This window comes from Ylistrum balloti, unplaced genomic scaffold (assembly GCF_031769215.1).
Source record: "Ylistrum balloti isolate Yb309-2 unplaced genomic scaffold, AGI_CSIRO_Ybal_v1 Utg370042, whole genome shotgun sequence".
NCBI classification, from domain to species: Eukaryota; Metazoa; Mollusca; class Bivalvia; order Pectinida; family Pectinidae; genus Ylistrum; species Ylistrum balloti.
Genome location: NW_026782099.1, coordinates 519205 through 541117, shown reverse-complemented (window position 1 = coordinate 541117; position 21913 = coordinate 519205). Strand labels below are relative to the sequence as shown.

At 38.7% G+C, this 21913-nt stretch overlaps 1 protein-coding gene across 1 annotated transcript; it reads right to left on the bottom strand.

Moving 5' to 3' along the window:
* Window positions 1-210: 210 nt before the first annotated feature.
* LOC132549168 (putative uncharacterized protein DDB_G0277255) lies at window positions 211-21524 on the bottom strand. Its single transcript, XM_060213088.1, has 8 exons — window positions 21493-21524; window positions 17241-17314; window positions 15243-15471; window positions 14247-14335; window positions 3229-3298; window positions 2638-3011; window positions 2068-2406; window positions 211-566 (listed from the first exon to the last, which is right to left on the bottom strand). Coding segments are annotated over exons 1-8 (1218 nt in total). The 5' UTR covers window positions 21494-21524; the 3' UTR covers window positions 211-524.
* Between the last annotated feature and the right edge of the window lie 389 nt (window positions 21525-21913).

Genomic DNA, 21913 nt, shown 5'->3' with positions numbered 1-21913 from the left:
TTCCTTTTATCGATCGGAGGTTTCACTACAACTAACATAGTCTGCCAAAATCCATTTATTTTAGAAAATAATAAAATCATCTCTTTTTTAAGGAAAAGACTAATAGAATGGTGTATTGGTTAACCTGTGTTTACAAAATGTTGTTTACAGTAAAGCATTTCTTCTTCACAAAAAACTATCAAATATTCTCAAATATTAGATGTCGTGGATATCTTTTACCATTAAATTGTCCTTTTATGTTAAAACGGCGATTTTTCGTAATAATGACAGTATTTAAATATAAAGATTATTTTATGTTAGTTGGAAATATATTAACGATAACCACTACACAACATTGTCACAAACTGCTGGAGAGGTAAGTGAACGGTGTTAATATGTACACGATCTATAGCCAATAAACACAATAAACGGTGGAAGGTGATAACATAAAACGCAGATCAACCATCTGCAAACACATATGAAATCTTTCTAAAGGCTTGTATCTGTCATGTCTTATCTCTCTATTCAGAATCCCTGCTGGCCTTCTACTTTGGACCTCCGTCATTGGCCAGGGCCATCAGCTCTCCCTGAAACAAAATACAACAGCTTTAGGTCTGGGGAAATTTAACACTGTAGTTTTTTCGTAGCGTATTTCTTTCGATATGGATACGGATCGTGTTATATATAGATATATTGCAAGGATTGTTTTACCTGTTGTTCAATTTTACGGATTAATGATTACCTTATGTATTTTCACAAAATTTTATTTTTTTTTTAAAATTCGTTGAAATTCGTTTTCTATTTCATTTTCACTGAATTTCATTTTTTTTATAATTATTTTTTACGGGTATCATCTTCTATTTTATTTTTACGGAATTCCGTTTTCTATTTAATCTATAAGAATTTCATTTTCTATATTTTCACAAAATATCATTTCCTTTTTTTTACTTCTTAGGTAATGTTTACCTATATTTTCAAGATTTTTACTTTTCCTGAGTTCATGACATCATCGAAAATTTAAAGAGGATCATTGGATGAAAATTATGATATTTACAGTATTTAAAGATATTTCGTTACATAGAGTTTACTTTCTTATTCAGGTTTAAAGACAAGGCTTCTCAATGAGACAGCTCCCGTAAATACTCTATTGTTATATAGATAACTTCGATTTGATGTTGGATTTTACACGGTTTGTCCGTAACCATTCATGTTACTGACATTGCTTTTATACTGTAAATAACATAGCATTGTTTGTTCGAGAACAACCACGATACAAACCGACATGTCTAAGGAATCCTAATTCAAGATCTAATGCGATTTGAAAAAAGGGCAAGATGAGAACAAATGTAAGATTTACATGGAAACACCTACAAAGTGCAAAGAAAATAAGACCATCTGTTCCGAAATAGTAAGCGTCTTGTGATTCATCGACGACTCCTACCATGCACATCTTGTTCAATCCAATATAACAACAATTTCATTCATTTTATTACCATTAAGAAACAAACTATTTATACTAATCACTCTTGTTGGCCCGGATGTAAGCGCGCGAAGGGTCTTATTGTGGGAGGAAACCGGCGTACCGGAACAAAATCAACGTAGTCGGGCAGGCGACCTCCTACCTTTTTATGTCCAATCTGGGATTCGAACCTCGGATGGCTAGGTGAAAGGCGAGTGTGTTACCACTGCGCAATCCGACCATCCACCCAAGTAAGAAATGCCTCGTTCCCAACAGAGAACTAAATAAACAATAACGGAACCTCCAGGCAAACTAACGAGTAACAAACACGTCCGATGTCACATCACACAAAGGAAATTCCCAATGAGGTCATTATCATGACTGTAAAACTACCAATAATCTTCAACAGCCTGCATATTTAGTGTCATATGTTAATCAGTTGCCGACATCTACCATAATTAATTCCCTGACGGACCATTAGTGTTAATGCAGATCATACATGTTGTTGGTAATTGTGTATGCACGTGTACGTAATGAATTAGGTCGTTTTATCGTTTCTACAATTTTCTGAGTTCTTTTTTAAAATCTTCCTTACGGTAGAATGATTACTAATCTAATAAGTTATTTACCTCCTCGGCGTCTGACTGCGCATTGTTGTTGTCGGCTGAAAGGTTCATTTTCTTCGCCCTTTCTTCCTGCTTCTTTCTTTCCTTATTTTCTAGCGACTGCAACTGTTCCATATCTTTGATTGGGGCATTCTCCTCCTCCCCTTCACCCATCTCCCCTCCATTTTCTACTACGGACTCATTCTCGGCTTCCATCCGTGCAAGGGCCTCGATTTCGGCCTGGTGTTCCGGTGTCAATTCCTGGTCTTTGTTTCTGGCCAAATCCCCGGGGAGAAACAGAGGCAGTGAGTTTATGAAGGGGCTCTCCAAGATAAGTCGGTCGTTGCCTGCGTTAGGTGTCAGCTGACGGAGAAAAAGATTAAAATAATTAGTACTTATAATGCAAACGAAAATACGTTCTTGCCAAATACCTTTCGACTTGCAACAATAAGTGAAACGTACTTTTATTCAACAATGACAACTGTTAAATTAAACTGATTTCGATTTATTCTTTTCACAGTGATCTATTCCATATTAATATCCACTTATTAATTTTATAAAAGATTACAGAAAGACATAGCTTATACAACTTACCTGTTGCGGGTTTCCTTCTGGCTGTGTCCATGCCGTATATGGTCTCTCGTTGTTCTTTTGTGTCCTTGACCCATGAAAACGTTTGCTCCCCTCATTTACTTTACTTCCTCCTTCCAGCGGAAGTGCGAGGAGATCAATGGTCTCCTCTGGTATTTCCTTCACTCGTTTCTGTGGAATGTAATTCGAGTACTCCTCAGAAGATTCATCAGACTCCTGGGAAGACGTTTCCTCTGATGACGAACTGGATGAAGATGAAGACGAGGAGGGCTTGCTGATGGACATTTGGGAGGACTCGTCCGATTCCTCTGTCTCTGACTCATTCTCAGAAGACTCAGAGGAGGACTTGCCACCGTATTTCTTCTTCCAGTAAGACCCTGGAATATAACAGTCAAGTTTAAAACAATACGATCTACGTGAATGAAAGGCTACTTTAAGGGCAGTGTTGGTTGCAGCTAACATATGTATAGTATCATTCTTAGCGGGCATATAAGATCAAAAAATCCAACACACAACGTTTCTCGACAAAGTTGTGAGGGGATTCAAGATGGTAAGATTGGACAAGCTAACAATGCAATCAGTAGAGAAACACACCTGGATATTTGCTCCCGCGCTTGTGATCTTGGTACCGACCGCCTGCTTTCTTCTCCACGCGTTGGGGCATCTGTAAAATATAACACATCACGTTAGATATAATATCACCATGTCATTTACAAAATTACAAGAGCTTATCTTTAGAATTTCTTTAAATGACCAATGGCAAGTTTCCAAACCAATATTGTACTAAATGAGATTTAACTAACAATAGATTTCTGACTGGCGCAGACAATGAAAAACGCTCGAGGGTGTATTACATTACCGACTTTGATGTATCTAGTTCTAAATGATGACATTTCTATATTAGTTGGTACTGATCAATCTTATCTTTAACAAGGATTAAGTCGATCCTCTACTTTTTCTGTTAAATTTCAATATTATCGAAGATAGAGCATGGCATGCTTGTACAAAGAAATGGCCTTTAAAACATTTCCCAATGATCAAGATTCCCTTTTAATTCAGTCATACAAATATGGAATTTCCACATTTGTAAAGCTGAATAAAACGTATTTAAATGCGTTTAAAACATATTTAAGATTTTTTATTTCATAACTCAGACAGGTGACATTTAAAGTTAAAAAAGTATAGGACATCGACATCGTCCATATAAGTTGGAAGGCACATTTGACCTTAGTTGATGTTGAGACACAGTATTGATTTTACATCTTTGACCTTACTGTACAGCCCTCGCTATCATGTACTTTATTGTCAACGTCGTTACATAAACACACTCTTCTTTTAAACAAATACAGCTTCCAACTGACAACCTTTTGCACACATCGAACAAATTGATCGATATACGACACACCGTCTTCCAACAGACACCAGATAGTCTGCCAAAGCAAAATAAGCATACCACCTAAGGGTTAAAATTACAGTATTACTCCGAAAGGCATTGGTCACAGAGAAACGTCTATGAAACATGGATATTAAATAACAGATGTAAATTAGAGAAAAAAAACTGTGACGAAGGATCTCTGAGCAGTCGCACTGTTATCTATGAAAAGCTTGTCAGTATGGAAATGTCATGCCCTTCAAAATGTTTCCAGTGGAAATGTTTCTTGATTAAGGCAACAACACCGGAAATCCATCAAGGTACGCCAAGAGACGCCCATGTCCGGTAGTGCAGGTGAAAGCCAGCGATAATGTTATTGCGATTCCGAAATTAACTTTTAGTGCTTTCAGCGGAAAACGACAACTTCAACTAATGTTTACAGTGAAACATATACTCCAAACTTAGGTTATAAGGCAAATTACTAATGCTCTTTTCGACTTTCCAATCGATACTTCAGAAATTTCAGCTCTGGAAAAAAAGGATGGAAATGGTAGAAACATTAACTAAAGATGGGCCAAACAGCGATATTCACCTAACTGTAATCCTATTTCATAGAGGTAATGTCATGGTTGCAAGGCTAATAATATTTACTTTATCAACAGTATTATCACGTTCAACGAATTTTAAAATTATGATAGTTTTGCTGCCAATATTCCCTACTACAACAACACATGGATGTTAATGGGGCAAATTCTCTTTAACATACTAGTAGTATATCAATATTTGTCCACAGTGTTTTGGTGTTTAATTAGTGTTTCATGCTAATTGACGTAAGGTTATCAGTGATAACATGAAACCTATCTACAGTGACACATTACAATACAGCACACTGTCATGTTCCAGATTTATACCGAACACTCGTAACTAGCATTTTTTTCAATCGAATATTCTGTGTCTATTAATGGTAACTTCATTTTTGCCATTTTGTATTTAGTCTTTCTTTCAAACAGCCGAATAAGCCATACACTTTGATAAATATATCTGTGCTGAAATAAGTGATATATACGTTATAATATTAGAAAGACGAATTAACTGACTAACAAGGGCATTGCCCGATAAAACATGACTATAATATATCGAAAAATTATCTTCTTCACGTTGGAATTTTCCATAAATAGTAGGTGATCGACTTAATCCTTGTTAACGATACGATTGATCAGTACCACCTAATATAGAAATGTCAGCATTTAGAACTACATACATCAAAGTCGGTGATGTAATATACCCTCGAGTGTTTTTCATTGGCTACATCAGTCAGAAATCTATTGTGATATAATAATACGGACGATGACGTTACGTTATGAATTGGAAAATGCACATCAAAATGGTTGCCTTAAATTAATTTTGTTCTCTATTTTTTTTTACTTAAAACTCTGTCAAATTGTAACGTTTCTGAGTTATGAGGCAAAAATAAATATGTTTTCACTTCGTATAAAATTTTGTTTTAATTTCTAATTGTCACAGCTTACCAAAACAAGTGAAGTGACAACTCATTTCAAATTATATATATATAAGATTCACACAGATGACCCGTGTCAAGCCCAAATTTCTTGATTTTAATCAAATATCTAAAAATAATAACTGGACACGTTTGACCCTGGATTCAGCTTTACAAATGTGGAAAGTTAACGTCACAAATTCATACGTTACAACGTTTAATTACCATGTTTATATGACTGAATTAAAAGAGAATCTTGATGATTGAAAAAAATTGTTTTACAGGCCGTTTCTTTTGTATGAATATGCCGTGCTCTTATTTCAATATCACACTGCTGCACGTATGCATTGAATTGCGTTTTAAGAAGTAACGTGGAATGTTCGTTTAAGATAACCAAATCAATGTTAAATTTGATTTATTACAGGAAAAGTAGATTGTTTTCTTGTGTAATGGCCATTTTGGGTGTCGGCCAGTCAATGTGAGAAGGTCACGCATTACATAACTGGAAACAGACAACGGCGCTTCCGTAGGAAAATCCAGCATACCGTGAAAGTTCTCTCATACAATACCATTGTCGTACCATAACAGGAAACGTATTACACGAGTAAGTTGTTAATGGCGTGCAAGGTGTCGTTTAATACTCATTTAAATATACGCTGACACAATATCCAAAGCAACAACAGACAAAAGGCCTGTATCGTTCACCTGGATCTTAACGTTCAGCAATATATGCTTATGGGATGGGTATGCAATATTCCAAATTAAAGCTCACTCACTTAATCTCTTTGATGGGGTAAGACCAATAGGTAAATTCTTGTATCGTTACGGTCTTTGTCTTTTAATGCCCATTAAGAGTTTATATGGTTATTGGGTTGGTATCAACTATGTCAAAATATAACCCAAAAATAATTTCTCTTGAGGTGTGCCACACCCAAGGACCAATTCTTAAATAACAAATGTGTTTATCTCTTAATGCCCCAGCAATTCTATTAATATATTGTTATAGGTGGGTGTTTCAACTGTGAATGGATTTATCTCTTGATGTCCAGCATCGTTATATGTGGTTTAAGGATGGGGATCTCCACTGTTTCAAAGATATCACAAGGAAGCGAAGTTCTGAGGTAGGGCAAAACTCCTAAGCCAATTCTTATTTTGTTTATCCTTTTATGCCAAGCAATGCTAGACATGGTTACTGAATGGGGATCTAAACTGTTTCAAAGATTTAAAACTTTTCCTCTATTGAGCCCTCTCATCCTGCCCTATGTTGCAAAAACCCACCATTTATACGAAATCGATTCTTATTCACCAAACCATGCTACAGACCAAATCTGGGCAAAATCTTGTCGTTTCTGAAAAAGAAGTAAGATTTTAAAGAATTTGCAATACTTCCCAATATTGTGTCCCCCACCTCCATGGGGCCTAGACCCGCCGTTTATCTAAAATCAATTTCCCATCACCCAAACATACTTCACACCACATTTCGAAAAAATCCAATTACTCCTACAAGAGGAGTAGGATTTTTGATAATTTGCCCTATTTGTCCATTTGTTAGGATTTCAAAGTTCAAAGTATTTGCTCTGTTTGCCTATTGAACCCCGCTCCTTTTTTCCCAATGGGGTCGAGATCCATCATTCATACAAAATTGATTTCCCTCTAACCAAAGATGCTTCTGACAAAAGGAGGAGTTAGATTATAAGTCAGCATTACCGCAAAGAAAGAGCAATAGATGGCATAGATATAACACGATACAACAATAAGCAAAATACCTGGGCATCATGAAGGGACCTTTTAGGACTAGTGTGAAATTATAATACTTATGCCAACACATTAGTACTTTTCGATGTCAAATGTTCACCAGTAAAATGCGATATACACGGTTATAGCCAAAGCATTCCATGTCATGCATGTGCGAATCACGTGACAAACATAATTCCATTGATACACTGTGAACTTTTCTGCAAATAATAGTAATGCATTTTGCATGTTTGTAATTGCGTCAGTGTGTTTTGCTGTCTTTTTACTGTCTCGGGAATGGACTCCAAAAACAATAAATTGCCCTGCTGTGTTGGTCATTATTTCACCATAATACACATTTTTTGTTTTGTTTTTATTTTTGTGGAAGTGAGGGGGGAGTCAATCCATTTTAAAAGCACACAATTAAGTGGCGGCTGTACTGCTCTATCCTTTTATCACGTAAGCGTAAGCGTTACCGCTGGGAATCGTTCGTTAGTGGGTGAGGGGGAAGGTTTTGGTCTCGTGAGGCCAGGGGATCGTTTTTTACGCGGAGAGGATATCTTTATAGAGAATGCTGCAAAGTGTATTTGTAAATTTTGATATTTTTGTTTACTTTGCTTTGTAATATATCAAAAACATGTATCCATTCCCGCGATTTTTGTTGAAGTTGAAGTCTGAAGTCCGGAAAAATTTAGGCACTAAGTGAATATTGAAGTATTTAGTGATACATTTAAAAAATTCTATTCTATATGGGTGGATATTAATCTCTCTTATAAAAATGAATGTGAAGGGTGTGTTTGTAACATACTTACTCTAACTGTCCAGTCTGCTGATTTGAATATTAATCATGCTAGCTGGAGACTAGAGTTTAATCCTGCCTAGCACTCGACAGTTTTTTTTTAAATTCTAATTTAATGGAGGGTTTTCTGATGAACTTGCCTAATTGCCCTAGATGTCGGCATGTTTAGATAGTTTTCAAAACTGTATTGACAGTGGAATGCAGGCTTGTTGCTGTCGTGTCATATAGAATGAAAGGCGAATACAGATCACTTGTAAGTAATATATAAGTAATTAAACGGAGCCTATATATCAATAAAGAAGAAAAGACAGGGGTTGCCGATAAAAATCTCATTTTTACATATATTCTGATATCGTAGGTATTTAATGAAAGTCGGATTCTGTCAGCAGGCGAGAAAGTTAATGTAAAAGTTCAGGGCTATTCATCTGTTATGTAAATATGATTAATTTCAATGAGTCAATAATCCGATCTATGCGTAGTGCCAAACTGTTTCCGTAAACTGATACTTATATAAGTATAATATTCCGTGGCGTTCACGTTTTTGTTACAGCAGACGGCACTGTATATAAAAAACGATAAAACCTGTTCAAAACACTGTGGGACATTCCCTATAAAGAGACATCCACACACACCACTACTACCACCACCAACAACAACACACATACAAGTAAAAACGACTCTAACCCTTCACCCTTCAACCCACCAAACCCCCGACCAAAGCCCCAACCAACCCCACCACTCACCCCATCGACACATTAACACAATGCTTAGGAGTGTCTTGGAAAACATAGTTGTGTGAAATATTGCACGGTGAGTAGGGATGCATGCCTGTCTAACACTGAGGACAGTGGCTGAGACGCATAATTGTGTGACGTTGTCTGTGACGTTGTGCAGAGGGGCTGTAGGATGCATACTTCTATGTCGTTTTGTACAGTGTTATGACGATGTGTACAGTGGCTCAGCGACGCTGTGACGTTGTGTTATAACGTTCTATGTAGTGGCTGGGTACGCATACTTGTGTGATGTATACATTGGCTTGGGTACGTACAGTTGCGCCACTCTGAATACGCTGGATAGGGACGCTAACTTATGTGGTGTATACATTGGCTTTGGTACGTACAGCTGTGCCACCCTGAATACGCTGCCTAGGGACGACTAACTTGTGTGATGTATACATTGGCTTGGTTACGTACAGTTGTGCCACTCTGAATACGCTGGCTAGGGACGCTAACTTGGGTGATGTTGTGATATGACGTTTTATGCAGAGGCCGGAGTCACACTGTGCCATCGTTTACAGTGGCTCAGGACGCATACTTGTGTGACGTTGTGTACAGTAACTAGGGTACACATACAGAGTGTGGCATTCTATATGGTAACAGAGTACTTCATACATAGTTCGGCGTTTTTTACAGTGACTGAGGGGATGCAGACCTAGTGTGGTGTTCTATACAGTGACTGAGGGGATGCAGACGTAGTGTGGTGTTCTATACATTGACAGAGGGGATGCAGACGTGGTGTGGTGTTCTATACATTGACTGAGGGGATGCAGACGTAGTGTGGTGTTCTATACAGTGACTGAGGGGATGCAGACGTAGTGTGGTGTTCTATACAGTGACTGAGGGGATGCAGACGTAGTGTGGTGTTCTAGACAGTGACTGAGGAGATACAGAGGTAGTGTGGTGTTCTATACAGTGACTGAGGGGATGCAGACGTGGTGTGGTGTTCTATACATTAACTGAGGGGATGCAGACGTAGCGTGGTGTTCTATACATTGACCGAGGGGTTACAGACGTAGTGTGGTGTTCTATACAGTGACTGAGGGTATGCAGACGTAGTGTGGTGTTCTATACATTGACCGAGGGGTTACAGACGTAGTGTGGTGTTCTATACAGTGACTGAGGGGATACAGACGTAGTGTGGTGTTCTATACAGTGACTGAGGGGATGCATACTTTTACATTGTCTAGTGGCAATCTGTTGATAGTACGACTTTTCGAGACGAAGACCATTATACACATGATTTATTTATCAAACAATGAGCAATGAAATGATTTATGGTCAATTGGTCTCTATATCATTCAGTGAGAAAATATACATGTAATTTACGAACATCTAGAGTATACCTGATGGAGTTGTTATACTAACGGGCAGTCACTTGGGGGTTGGCTGGCTATACAGTATTACAGCTAGTAACGGCCAGACGAGTTCGGGACGCGTGCGTTTTCTTTTCAAAGTGGGCTTTCGCTAAATCAAGCTACGGACATCAAAGTAAGTAGTATTGAAGTTTGGGTTCTAATGTTGTTACCTTATGTTCTGTGTACAGTATTACGTCTGTTTACGTACGTGGTACGGACACAGGAGATACGCCTCCCAGGGGTCTCGTAACGACTATAAAACCTAATCATATTATCACCCGTTGTAATTGTTTTCACTGATTCCCAAATCTGTTTCCAAGGCACCATGATGGAGCATCCGTGAGTCGAGCCATCGATCGCCCCGATTGCCCGCGGAGCAAATAATGCGACAAACGACATGGCAGCTGGTAACGGCCGTCGACTCATCATGGATCCCAAAGGTTCACTCCAGGAACAAAAGGACGAACTCGTGTTTCAATTTCTGTGTTCCTGTAAATGCTGACTTCCAGTGATAATTTGAACTAAAACGCATTTGATTAATGTCTCTTCATATTGAAAACAGAATGTTTTAACAATTCATGTCAAGTTTCATATTGTAGAAAAATATCTACGGAAATCCCTTCATAACGATATTGCCTGCGGGAAGCAAGCGTTTCCGATCACTTCTGATCCTGACAATCCGGATGTAATCCGATGACACCGGATACCACAGGTCGATGTGTTTTAGGGGAACAGTCTAGACAAAAGATTTACAGATTATGGTCAGGATTGGACAAGGCCCCCTTCTGTGTACTGTTGACATGGTGAATACAGCTACAAATGTCCTGATATATCAATACTGGAATAAAGAAATAATGAACACGTACTGGACTGACAGTGCAGTATTTTGACCTTAGCTTTCCATTACTAGACCAGTAGGATCAACGGTCTTGCTTATCTGTTTGATACCTTCGTCCTTTTCCGGGATATTGCAGTACACACGCGGGCATACATTTGCGACATACGAAACGAGAATGGTTTTAAATTGTGACCTACGGTCCATTTGTCATGACTTCGTTTCTATTTAATCTCACACCCATAGTTGTTGGAACACATCGGGCAATATTAAAAATTTTACTTTTATGTTGGTCAGAGACTCTTATAGAAACTTGTATGTCATCCCGAAATACACCGAGCAGCGATAACCCTTCAAAGTTCAAATATGTCAAAGTTTCAGCAGTGTCTAAAAAAGTAAAATATCACAGCATCATGTAGAAAAAACACTACAAGCTGATCGCAGATCTTGGCCGAAACAATGACACAGTATGACTTTTCTCCCTGTGTTAGTCTAATGACCAATGCTTAGCGCATCGCCGCGAATGAAAGCTATTCCATTAAGCACCCTCTGTGTGAACGACGATAATGAGGGTTGTTGCAAATGGAAGGCGCAATGTCTTGTTTCGTGTCCAACAGACAATACAAATATTCGTCTGGCAGTATCTGTAAGTACTTTTTTCGTCTCGAATAAGGATGGGTAGCAATGCATTTTGTCGTGTAGTAGATTCAGTTCGGTGTGTGGGATCCATTTTGATAATCCAAGAGGCTTTCTCCAAAGGCTAAGTAAGACTGAACAGTAAACTGGTTTATAAAGCACAGAAATACAACTCAGCACACCAATACGTTTATAGAAAGCACGTGACCTTGTTCTAAGATAGATTCTCATTAGTTAGGTATTACATGGTCTTCCTTCAAATTAAGCTAATCACAAACTACGTCATTCCGTATCTGCCTTTCCTGTGGATGTTGTCCTTGAGACTAGTCCCCTGTGGATCACGTGTTTACTACCTAATAGGGGTCTTATTAGTTGACGACATTTGGACTCGCTATAAATGCCCACATGCTATTATTGAAAATTCCAAAATATCACAAATGTGTGTACCTTTACCGACACGTTGTGTAACGTCTCGATGACATTTGTTTTTATTTCCCCGACCTGACGTTCAGATTTGTCTTAGATTTTTTCGCTTGAAATGTCAACTAAACAGACGCGAGTGTGATTCAGTGAGATTTCTGTAAATACACACAGCAATGACGTTTAATCATGGCACCACAGCTCCTGATTATATATTTTGTTAAGAAGTTGTCGAGGGGTAAATCAAGAAACGCCACTACATCGACACGAGTGTCTGAAGTAATCAGAATTCTCGACAGTTTTCAAACAAGCCACGAAATAGGAAATTAAAAAGTACACGTTGAATATTTATGCAGTCAAACTTAATGACCATTCCCCGCAATATTAGCCGTGAATTAATGCATATTTCTGATTCCGCCATCAGTTACAGCAATTCCCAATTCTATTCGTTACACCGGTTGGAGACGTGCATGCGGTATGGTTAGGACAACTCCAGTAATGTCGCATTGATAACATCTTTAGCTTCCTTAATCACATATCAGGTGCGCCAATGATCCCGAATGTCGTCCCCACTTAGGTAACAAAGCTTTTTATCATTGTATCATGTTCCCCAATTGTTTTCATTACCAGACAAGACGATTAGGACCCAATATGAGAGTGTAGTAAGGCCAGTTGTAAGTCGAGTCGCTTTACTTAAGTCAAAATTTATGGAACTAATGTGAAAAAACACGTCGTATTAGTAAACAGCCATTAGATGTGGCCAAGGAAGCATGTCTTTAGGGACGTTAACATATATAGGGATCACGTCTCTCTCGTACAGCACATGGATGTGACCGTAGCGAGTGACACTGGTGATACACAGGGGAGTAGAAGGTCGTTGAAATCCTGTAGTACTGTTCTCCATGTGATCATTCAGATTCAATGTTGCACGAGGGAGTGTTTTTATAACCGTCAGGTGGGTTACCGACGTCTCTTTATTGGAGCAGGATTTAATTGTACTATGTGATATCAAGGCCATCTCTAGTTCATTTCAATCACAAGGTCGCTGTGTCCAAAGTCACAGTTTTCATCATCTACCACACCAGAAACTTATAACCTTTTGCTCACGACATGAAACATACATAACGTTATGCTCATATATAGATTCGTGTGACAAAATCCCGATAATTTCGCTGATGTTTTCCAACACAACAGCGGGGCGCTTCAGCGTTGATTTATCTTACACTTTTTAACTTAAACTTCGTACGTGCTAGGAACGATTAGGGTTCGGTGTCATAGCAACAGTTACAGTCACACGTAGGTGTTATGATACATGAAACATTAGAAATGATGTCTATGATATCTACATGAACATTTTTTATGGCCGATTTAATGCGCCTTTCTCTTTAAAGTATTCTATATCATATCAACATTCATATTGAAGGCATTTTATGTATCATGTAGTGCTTTGTACACATTAAAAATAGTATGTTCTCCTACAGATCCCATTCGGCCACACATATGGGAACAAGAGAGTTCCACCGACACTTTCCCCCATTTTGGGGAAAATACAAATCTCATTTCTGATCTCGCGAGGGATTTCTGGATTAGAAGCAATTATTTCTCGGAATACAGATAAAACGTCATGTCTGACTATATTTTATGTTTTCCTAATTTGATTTGTACACAAAATTAATTGAAGCTTGATAGCGACCGAAAATGGTTGGTCACTTTCCGGCTTCATTAATATACAAGCATCCTAGCATGTGCTAAAAGGTTTGGTGTCAAGCCTTACTTATTAACCCAAGCCCTTGTTCTGCTGTGGCAGCCTTCTCACTCTCTGTCGCGTCGTTCTATTCACGCAAATATTGTTATATTAAACTCATTGATTTATAACACATGATGTGATGTCGGACGATTTTACATGATTCTGATCCACGCTGAAATAACATGTCGTTATTCAGAAGCTATAGAATAACTATGTTGTTTGTGTGGTCTAGACCATTTCCACTAAAAAATGTGCAAAACAGTTTGTTTATTAAAACCTGTGTATAACACCAGTTAAACCTGCAGGTATGGAAACCAGCTAAGATTCATTTCTGGTGGTGAGAGATTACACAAAAGAAAAAAAAATCCGTATTACAGGTTAATGATAAAATTGGTAAGACTATTGAGACATACATGTTAACATTGACTTATACTGACCTGGTGGAGCTGTGGAGGTGGCATCTGGTAATTGGTCGGGAGATGTTCGTCTTCCTGGTCAATTACTATCCCAGATTTCTGTTCTTCATCTGAGAAAAAATACCATCATATAGTGAATATTTGGCTCAATGATAAGATATATGTGAACGAGTCACATGTTTGTACGATACATCATTTCTTTACAAATGAAGAACTTTAAGTCGAAAAATAAACTTTTTGAAATGCAACAACATTAAACTGATACCATGTAACACAAAGTTCAATTATAAAAGTAAGCTTTAATATTACAACATTTTATTTCATTCAGAAACTGTTATCGCGAGACCTTGCTTTTTTAACATTTTTTCTTAATAAAAAAACAATTTCAATTTGGTGTTTCAGATATTAACATGGAAATTACACTGAAAGGTAGAAGGCTGACAAATTGGTTACAGAGTGTTATAATATCGGCGCTTACAACAAACGAAAGTCTTTGAGTATCAAAATTAACTACATACCCATCAAACATTGACACTGTGTTTTATGAGCGCATGTCCCTGGCTAGAGTGATTAGGGAATGTACCCTACAAGAACCTAGCCGTTTCAGTAAAGAATAATCCTACATTCATAACAGCTACAGACAAAAGCGATGTATTTTACCTCCTGTCAATACTGACGTTACTTCCGTCTGCCCAGGTATTTGATTTAGTCCGAACAGCTTTACTGGAAAGTTCAAGCTACGTCGGAACAGCCATTAGTTTTCATTGTCTGATCAATACTGCCAATATCTACCCAGCAATTTGTCTTTGTCTGGGAGAAAGGCCCCAGAGTTATAGAACTGTCTTTTCACGTTAGTAGAAAAGTAAATAAAGATTGATAAGAATTTGTCACCAATATATTAATGTCATGAAAGAAAGCCGAAAAACCATCGCAAAAGTACTTTCATGAATTGTTCCCCATTGAGTTTCATGTTGTCGCAGAAAACGATATTTAACATGGATTGTACAGAAATATTACCTAGTGCAAGTTCTTTCAATATTTCCGGATGTTTCTTCAAAGTTGACAAAACGTCTTCCACAATTTCTTCGAAACTGAGGTTATCCAGCATTGCGTTAGCTTCATCGGAAATGGCGTCATTTTGAGGTAAAAGAGGGGGCGGCGGGGGTGGTAAGTAGTTCGTTGGAGCTTTCGCTGTGTTGGACTTTGTTTGCTGTTGTTTCAGCTCCTTTTCTAGGTTTGAAGGACTCTGGCAATATCATACAATGGAAATTAGTGCAGTAGACATAGATTATAACAAAATGGATGATGAATTTGAAGCAAGCTACCGTTCTTCTCTTTTGATTTTTATTATAATTGTCACGAGACGAAACCAATCAGAAATATTATTCCAGAATGTCTCGCTATGAAGTACAAGGTACTAAATCTAATGCTGCTATGTTATTGAACAATTATTTCATATTGAAATATTTGACTGGTTGATAAATGTCGCTAGTTTGATAGACACACGATCATTTATCTTATACAAAATTTGATAAACCTCGTCCTTGTATTACTCTGTAACACAAATACCTGGGGAAATCAATGTCCCCAGACCAATGGGATTGCGGAGAACAGTTAAGAGGCTTGGATTGATTTAATTACGTTTATAATGTACGCAATTCTAGTACATAAATCAAATATATACTACATGTCAGGGGAAAATTATTGGTTTAGAAATGGAATGATGGACCGCTGAGATCTAGTTTGGATATAAAATATAACGTATGGTCGATTGTCTTCTTCGAAACCACATATATAATGAAAGTGATAATTCTTTGAGGATGTATTTAATTAAAGAAATAGAATAAAGCTATAAAGGAGAGAACCAGAAAATCACCATGGCATTGGTAAATGAACCGCATATAACGTAATCGTTGCGATTCAGCAAAATTTTCACTTTTAGCGTCTCAGGCCCCTGAGGTCCGATAGCCAATGTTTTTACCACCTTGGTTTCCTTTTACCCAAGAATGCTTCGAACCAAATGTGTGCTAAAGCCATTCATTCCTAAAGGAGGAGTAGGATTTTACAGAATTTGCAAAATTCCCCCTTTTAGGCACCGACCCTCAGGGCCCTGGAGGTCGAGCACTGATATCTATACAAAGATGGTTTTCTAACCCAGAGGATGCTTCTGACCAACTTTGGTCAAAATCTGTTCAGTCGTTCATGACTAGTAGCGATTTTTAGTAAAGAGTTGACGGACGCAAGACGCCGGACGCCACGCCATTGCATAAGATCACTTGTTTGTCGGATGAGGTGAAATACAAAGATTGACATGAAGATATAATAAACTATGAAATATCCAGTATTATATCACTTCGTATTGTTATCTACGGAACTTATTGGATTGAATACTCAGATTTGGGGTTTCTGCTTCGTCTCCCATGCAAATAAAAAGCAATATTTTTGCACCTCACATTTTTCAATTGTGTAATTAATTCAGCAAACGACGATAATTCACCGAGTTGGAGACATAAGAGGAAAAATCTTTTATGCTTTCTACGCTTCAGTGGTCTTACAGCATCGTGTGTATATCAAGGCATTCATAGGAGGAGAAATTTAGTGAAAATTCGTCAAAAGCCTGTCTTAAAAGGTTGATGGTGATGTTCCAAAGAAACTATACCCTTCTGAATGACCAGTGTAAACAGGCGATTGGTTGATATTTCAGTGTTTGTAAGAAAATTGTGTGAACGTTGTCGCCATATCGCTATAATTGTCCATGACACAACTGTTAAAACAAAAACATTAACTTGTCGGCCGTGTTGTTGTAGAGCCACGTAATTGCCAAACATTTGGGACTAAATTGTACATGAATAATTGAGATTTTCCAACGAAATTATCGGGTCGTTGACTGTTCGTGAATTTTCTTGTAGAAGACAGACATTTGGTAGGCTAGGTAATAACGTATTTCTACTGGAACAGCATTTCCATATAACCCAATTAGGACCAATCCATCAGCTACTAAAATATGTTCAATACCTGCGGGGGCTCTACCTGAGGTTGTACTTGGTTGGCATGCACTGCTTGTCCCGGCTCCAACGGTACCGCCAACACTGCAATGCGAAGAAAATGGAATTAGCATTATTGTAATGTTCTAGAGCTCTGTTAGGGATGCGACCACACACAGATATGTCAATTCCAGCAGGACTTACTGTGATGAAAATAAATGAGAACTGCACCAATTAATAGTCCAAGGCTATAGATCCGAATGCAAACGATTACTTCTCAAACATGTAGCTTCCGTTAGGAGTATTGGGAAAGCTGACATCAAGGGTATGCCAAGGAATTTAAGCAATTATCGATCTGTTTAGATTTTGCATCATCTGATCAATATGTTTTGTTTCTTGTAACTTGTGGTTATCACAGTGAAGCAACGTACCCATTAAGTTTCATGAGCGAAGGACCTAAAGCATTAACATACACATAATGGTAAGAGTGTTCCCGACACCTGGATAAACACAGCACTTCCTGATAAAGACGGTGTAGATATTGTTATCAATAATCATTTTTTTACGATAAAACATACATAACAAAAGTGGACAAAGCTTGAAGAATATAGCTAAAGAGTGACGCTTATTAAGGTTTTAACGTTTAAAAAGCCGGAGTTATATGCCCATCCAACAGTTTATAGATCACTGACTCTTCACGACACCGGATATTGGTATCCAGCAAGGGGTAATTTACAAAAGACAGACACTATATCAAGGTTTTCCTTACTTTTAAGACTCGTACTGTTAAGGCTTGTCAATTAAACTACTCAATGTTTGTTTATAACTAGATTTTATCATGTCATCGCGCCCAGCTAATGTCATTTTTTCTGCTGATAGTGGTCTATATATTACATCGTAAATCCTCGCTCAACCAAGTAGACTCGTCCGATACCAGTTCAGTCACATGACTCACCCGACAACGAACCTTCAGTAGACATTAGAAATTCGTTCTAGACAGTCAAAAGTTTAACTTAGTACGCATACCCTACTTCTATATAGTGAACTCGTCATACACCAATGAAACGACTCACTTAGTACGCATACTCTACTTCTATCAAGTTAACTCGTCCGACACCAGTCAAACGACTAGTACTTATACCTCGACAAAATTAACTCGTCCGACACCAGTCAAACGACTAGTACTTATACCTCGACAAAGTTAACTCGTCCGACATCAGTCAAACGACTCGTACTTATACCTCGACAAAGTTAACTCCACCGACACCAGTCAAACGACTAGTATTTATACCTCGACAAAGTTAACTCGTCCGACATCAGTCAAACGACTCGTACTTATACCTCGACAAAATTAACTCGTCCGACACCAGTCAAACGACTCGTACTTATACCTCGACAAAGTTAACTCGTCCGACATCAGTCAAACGACTCGTACTTATACCTCGACAAAATTAACTCGTCCGACACCAGTCAAACGACTAGTACTTATACCTCGACAAAATTAACTCGTCCGACACCAGTCAAACGACTCGTACTTATACCTCGACAAAATTAACTCGTCCGACACCAGTCAAACGACTCGTACTTATACCTCGACAAAATTAACTCGTCCGACACCAGTCAAACGACTCGTACTTATACCTCGACAAAGTTAACTCGTCCGACATCAGTCAAACGACTCGTACTTATACCTCGACAAAGTTAACTCGTCCGACACCAATCAAACGATTCGTACGTATACCTCGACAAAGTTAACTCGTCCGACACCAATCAAACAATTCGTACTTATACCTCGACAAAGTTAACTCGTCCGACATCAGTCAAACACCTCGTACTTATACCTCGACAAAGTTAACTAGTCCTACACCAATCAAACGATTCGTACTTATACCTAGACAAAATTAACTCGTCCGACATCAGTCAAACGACTCGTACTTATACCTCGACAAAATTAACTCGTCCGACACCAATCAAACGACTAGTACTTATACCTCGACAAAGTTAACTCGTCCGACATCAGTCAAACGATTCGTACTTATACCTCGACAAAGTTAACTCCACCGACATCAGTCAAACGACTCGTACTTATACCTCGACAAAGTTAACTCGTCCGACACCAGTCAAACGATTCGTACTTATACCTCGACAAAGTTAACTCCACCGACATCAGTCAAACGATTCGTACTTATACCTCGACAAAGTTAACTCGTCCTACACCAATCAAACGACTCGTACTTATACCTCGACAAAGTTAACTCGTCCGACATCAGTCAAACGACTCGTACTTATACCTCGACAAAATTAACTCGTCCGACACCAGTCAAACGACTAGTATTTATACCTCGACAAAGTTTACTCGTCCGACACCAGTCAAACGATTCGTACTTATACCTCGACAAAGTTAACTCCACCGACACCAGTCAAACGACTCGTACTTATACCTCGACAAAGTTAACTCGTCCGACACCAGTCAAACCACTAGTATTTATACCTCGACAAAGTTAACTCGTCCGACACCAGTCAAACACCTCGTACTTATACCTCGACAAAGTTAACTAGTCCTACACCAATCAAACGACTCGTACTTATACCTCGACAAAATTAACTCGTCCGACACCAATCAAACGACTAGTACTTATACCTCGACAAAGTTAACTCGTCCGACATCAGTCAAACGATTCGTACTTATACCTCGACAAAGTTAACTCCACCGACATCAGTCAAACGACTAGTACTTATACCTCGACAAAGTTAACTCGTCCGACACCAATCAAACGATTCGTACTTATACCTCGACAAAGTTAACTCGTCCGACACCAGTCAAACGACTAGTATTTATACCTCGACAAAGTTAACTCGTCCGACACCAGTCAAACGACTCGTACTTATACCTCGACAAAGTTAACTCGTCCGACACCAATCAAACGATTCGTACTTATACCTCGACAAAGTTAACTCGTCCGACATCAGTCAAACGACTCGTACTTATACCTCGACAAAATTAACTCGTCCGACACCAGTCAAACGACTAGTATTTATACCTCGACAAAGTTTACTCGTCCGACACCAGTCAAACGATTCGTACTTATACCTCGACAAAGTTAACTCCACCGACACCAGTCAAACGACTCGTACTTATACCTCGACAAAGTTAACTCGTCCGACACCAGTCAAACGATTCGTACTTATACCTCGACAAAGTTAACTCCACCGACACCAGTCAAACGACTCGTACTTATACCTCGACAAAGTTAACTCGTCCGACACCAGTCAAACCACTAGTATTTATACCTCGACAAAGTTAACTCGTCCGACACCAGTCAAACGACTCGTACTTATACCTCGACAAAGTTAACTCGTCCGACACTAGTCAAACGATTCGTACTTATACCTCGACAAAGTTAACTCGTCCGACATCAGTCAAACGACTCGTACTTATACCTCGACAAAGTTAACTCGTCCGACACCAGTCAAACGACTAGTATTTATACCTCGACAAAGTTAACTCCACCGACACCAGTCAAACGACTAGTACTTATACCTCGACAAAGTTAACTCCACCGACATCAGTCAAACGATTCGTACTTATACCTCGACAAAGTTAACTCCACCGACTCCAATCAAACGACTCGTACTTATACTTCGACAAAGTTAACTCGTCCGACACCAGTCAAACGATTCGTACTTATACCTCGACAAAGTTAACTCGTCCGACACCAGTCAAACGACTAGTATTTATACCTCGACAAAGTTAACTCGTCCGACACCAGTCAAACGACTAGTATTTATACCTCGACAAAGTTAACTCCACCGACACCAGTCAAACGACTCGTACTTATACCTCGACAAAGTTAACTCGTCCGACACCAGTCAAACCACTAGTATTTATACCTCGACAAAGTTAACTCGTCCGACACCAGTCAAACGACTCGTACTTATACTTCGACAAAGTTAACTCGTCCGACACTAGTCAAACGATTCGTACTTATACCTCGACAAAGTTAACTCGTCCGACATCAGTCAAACGACTCGTACTTATACCTCGACAAAGTTAACTCGTCCGACACCAGTCAAACGACTAGTATTTATACCTCGACAAAGTTAACTCCACCGACATCAGTCAAACGATTCGTACTTATACCTCGACAAAGTTAACTCCACCGACTCCAATCAAACGACTCGTACTTATACTTCGACAAAGTTAACTCGTCCGACACCAGTCAAACGATTCGTACTTATACCTCGACAAAGTTAACTCCACCGACACCAGTCAAACGACTCACTTGTACGTTAACCCAAAATCTACGAAGGTTAACTCTTTCGACATCAGTGAGGATGGTTCGTTGAACACAGAGACTAGTACTAAGAAGATTTCTAGCCGAAGATACTATAAAGCATGAAAAAGAAAATACCTGATGGTCGATGATACAAGAGAACCAGAGGAAGGAGAAATTTCCTGGTGGTGAGCAAGGATACCACACGGAATAAGATACCTGGTGATCGGGTTTTTTTCTTTCGCGTTCGAAAGATGTACTCAATGTATTTTACCTGATCACAAAAACGCATCAGCGTCTATTTTCCGGACTTTACGTTCCCCCGTAACCGGATGTTATGTTATTCTTTCCTTTATTACGGGGTGAAATCTATTTCCGGAAACAAGTGACGTCTTAATCTCGAAATGGAAACATTGTGACGAGTTGTATC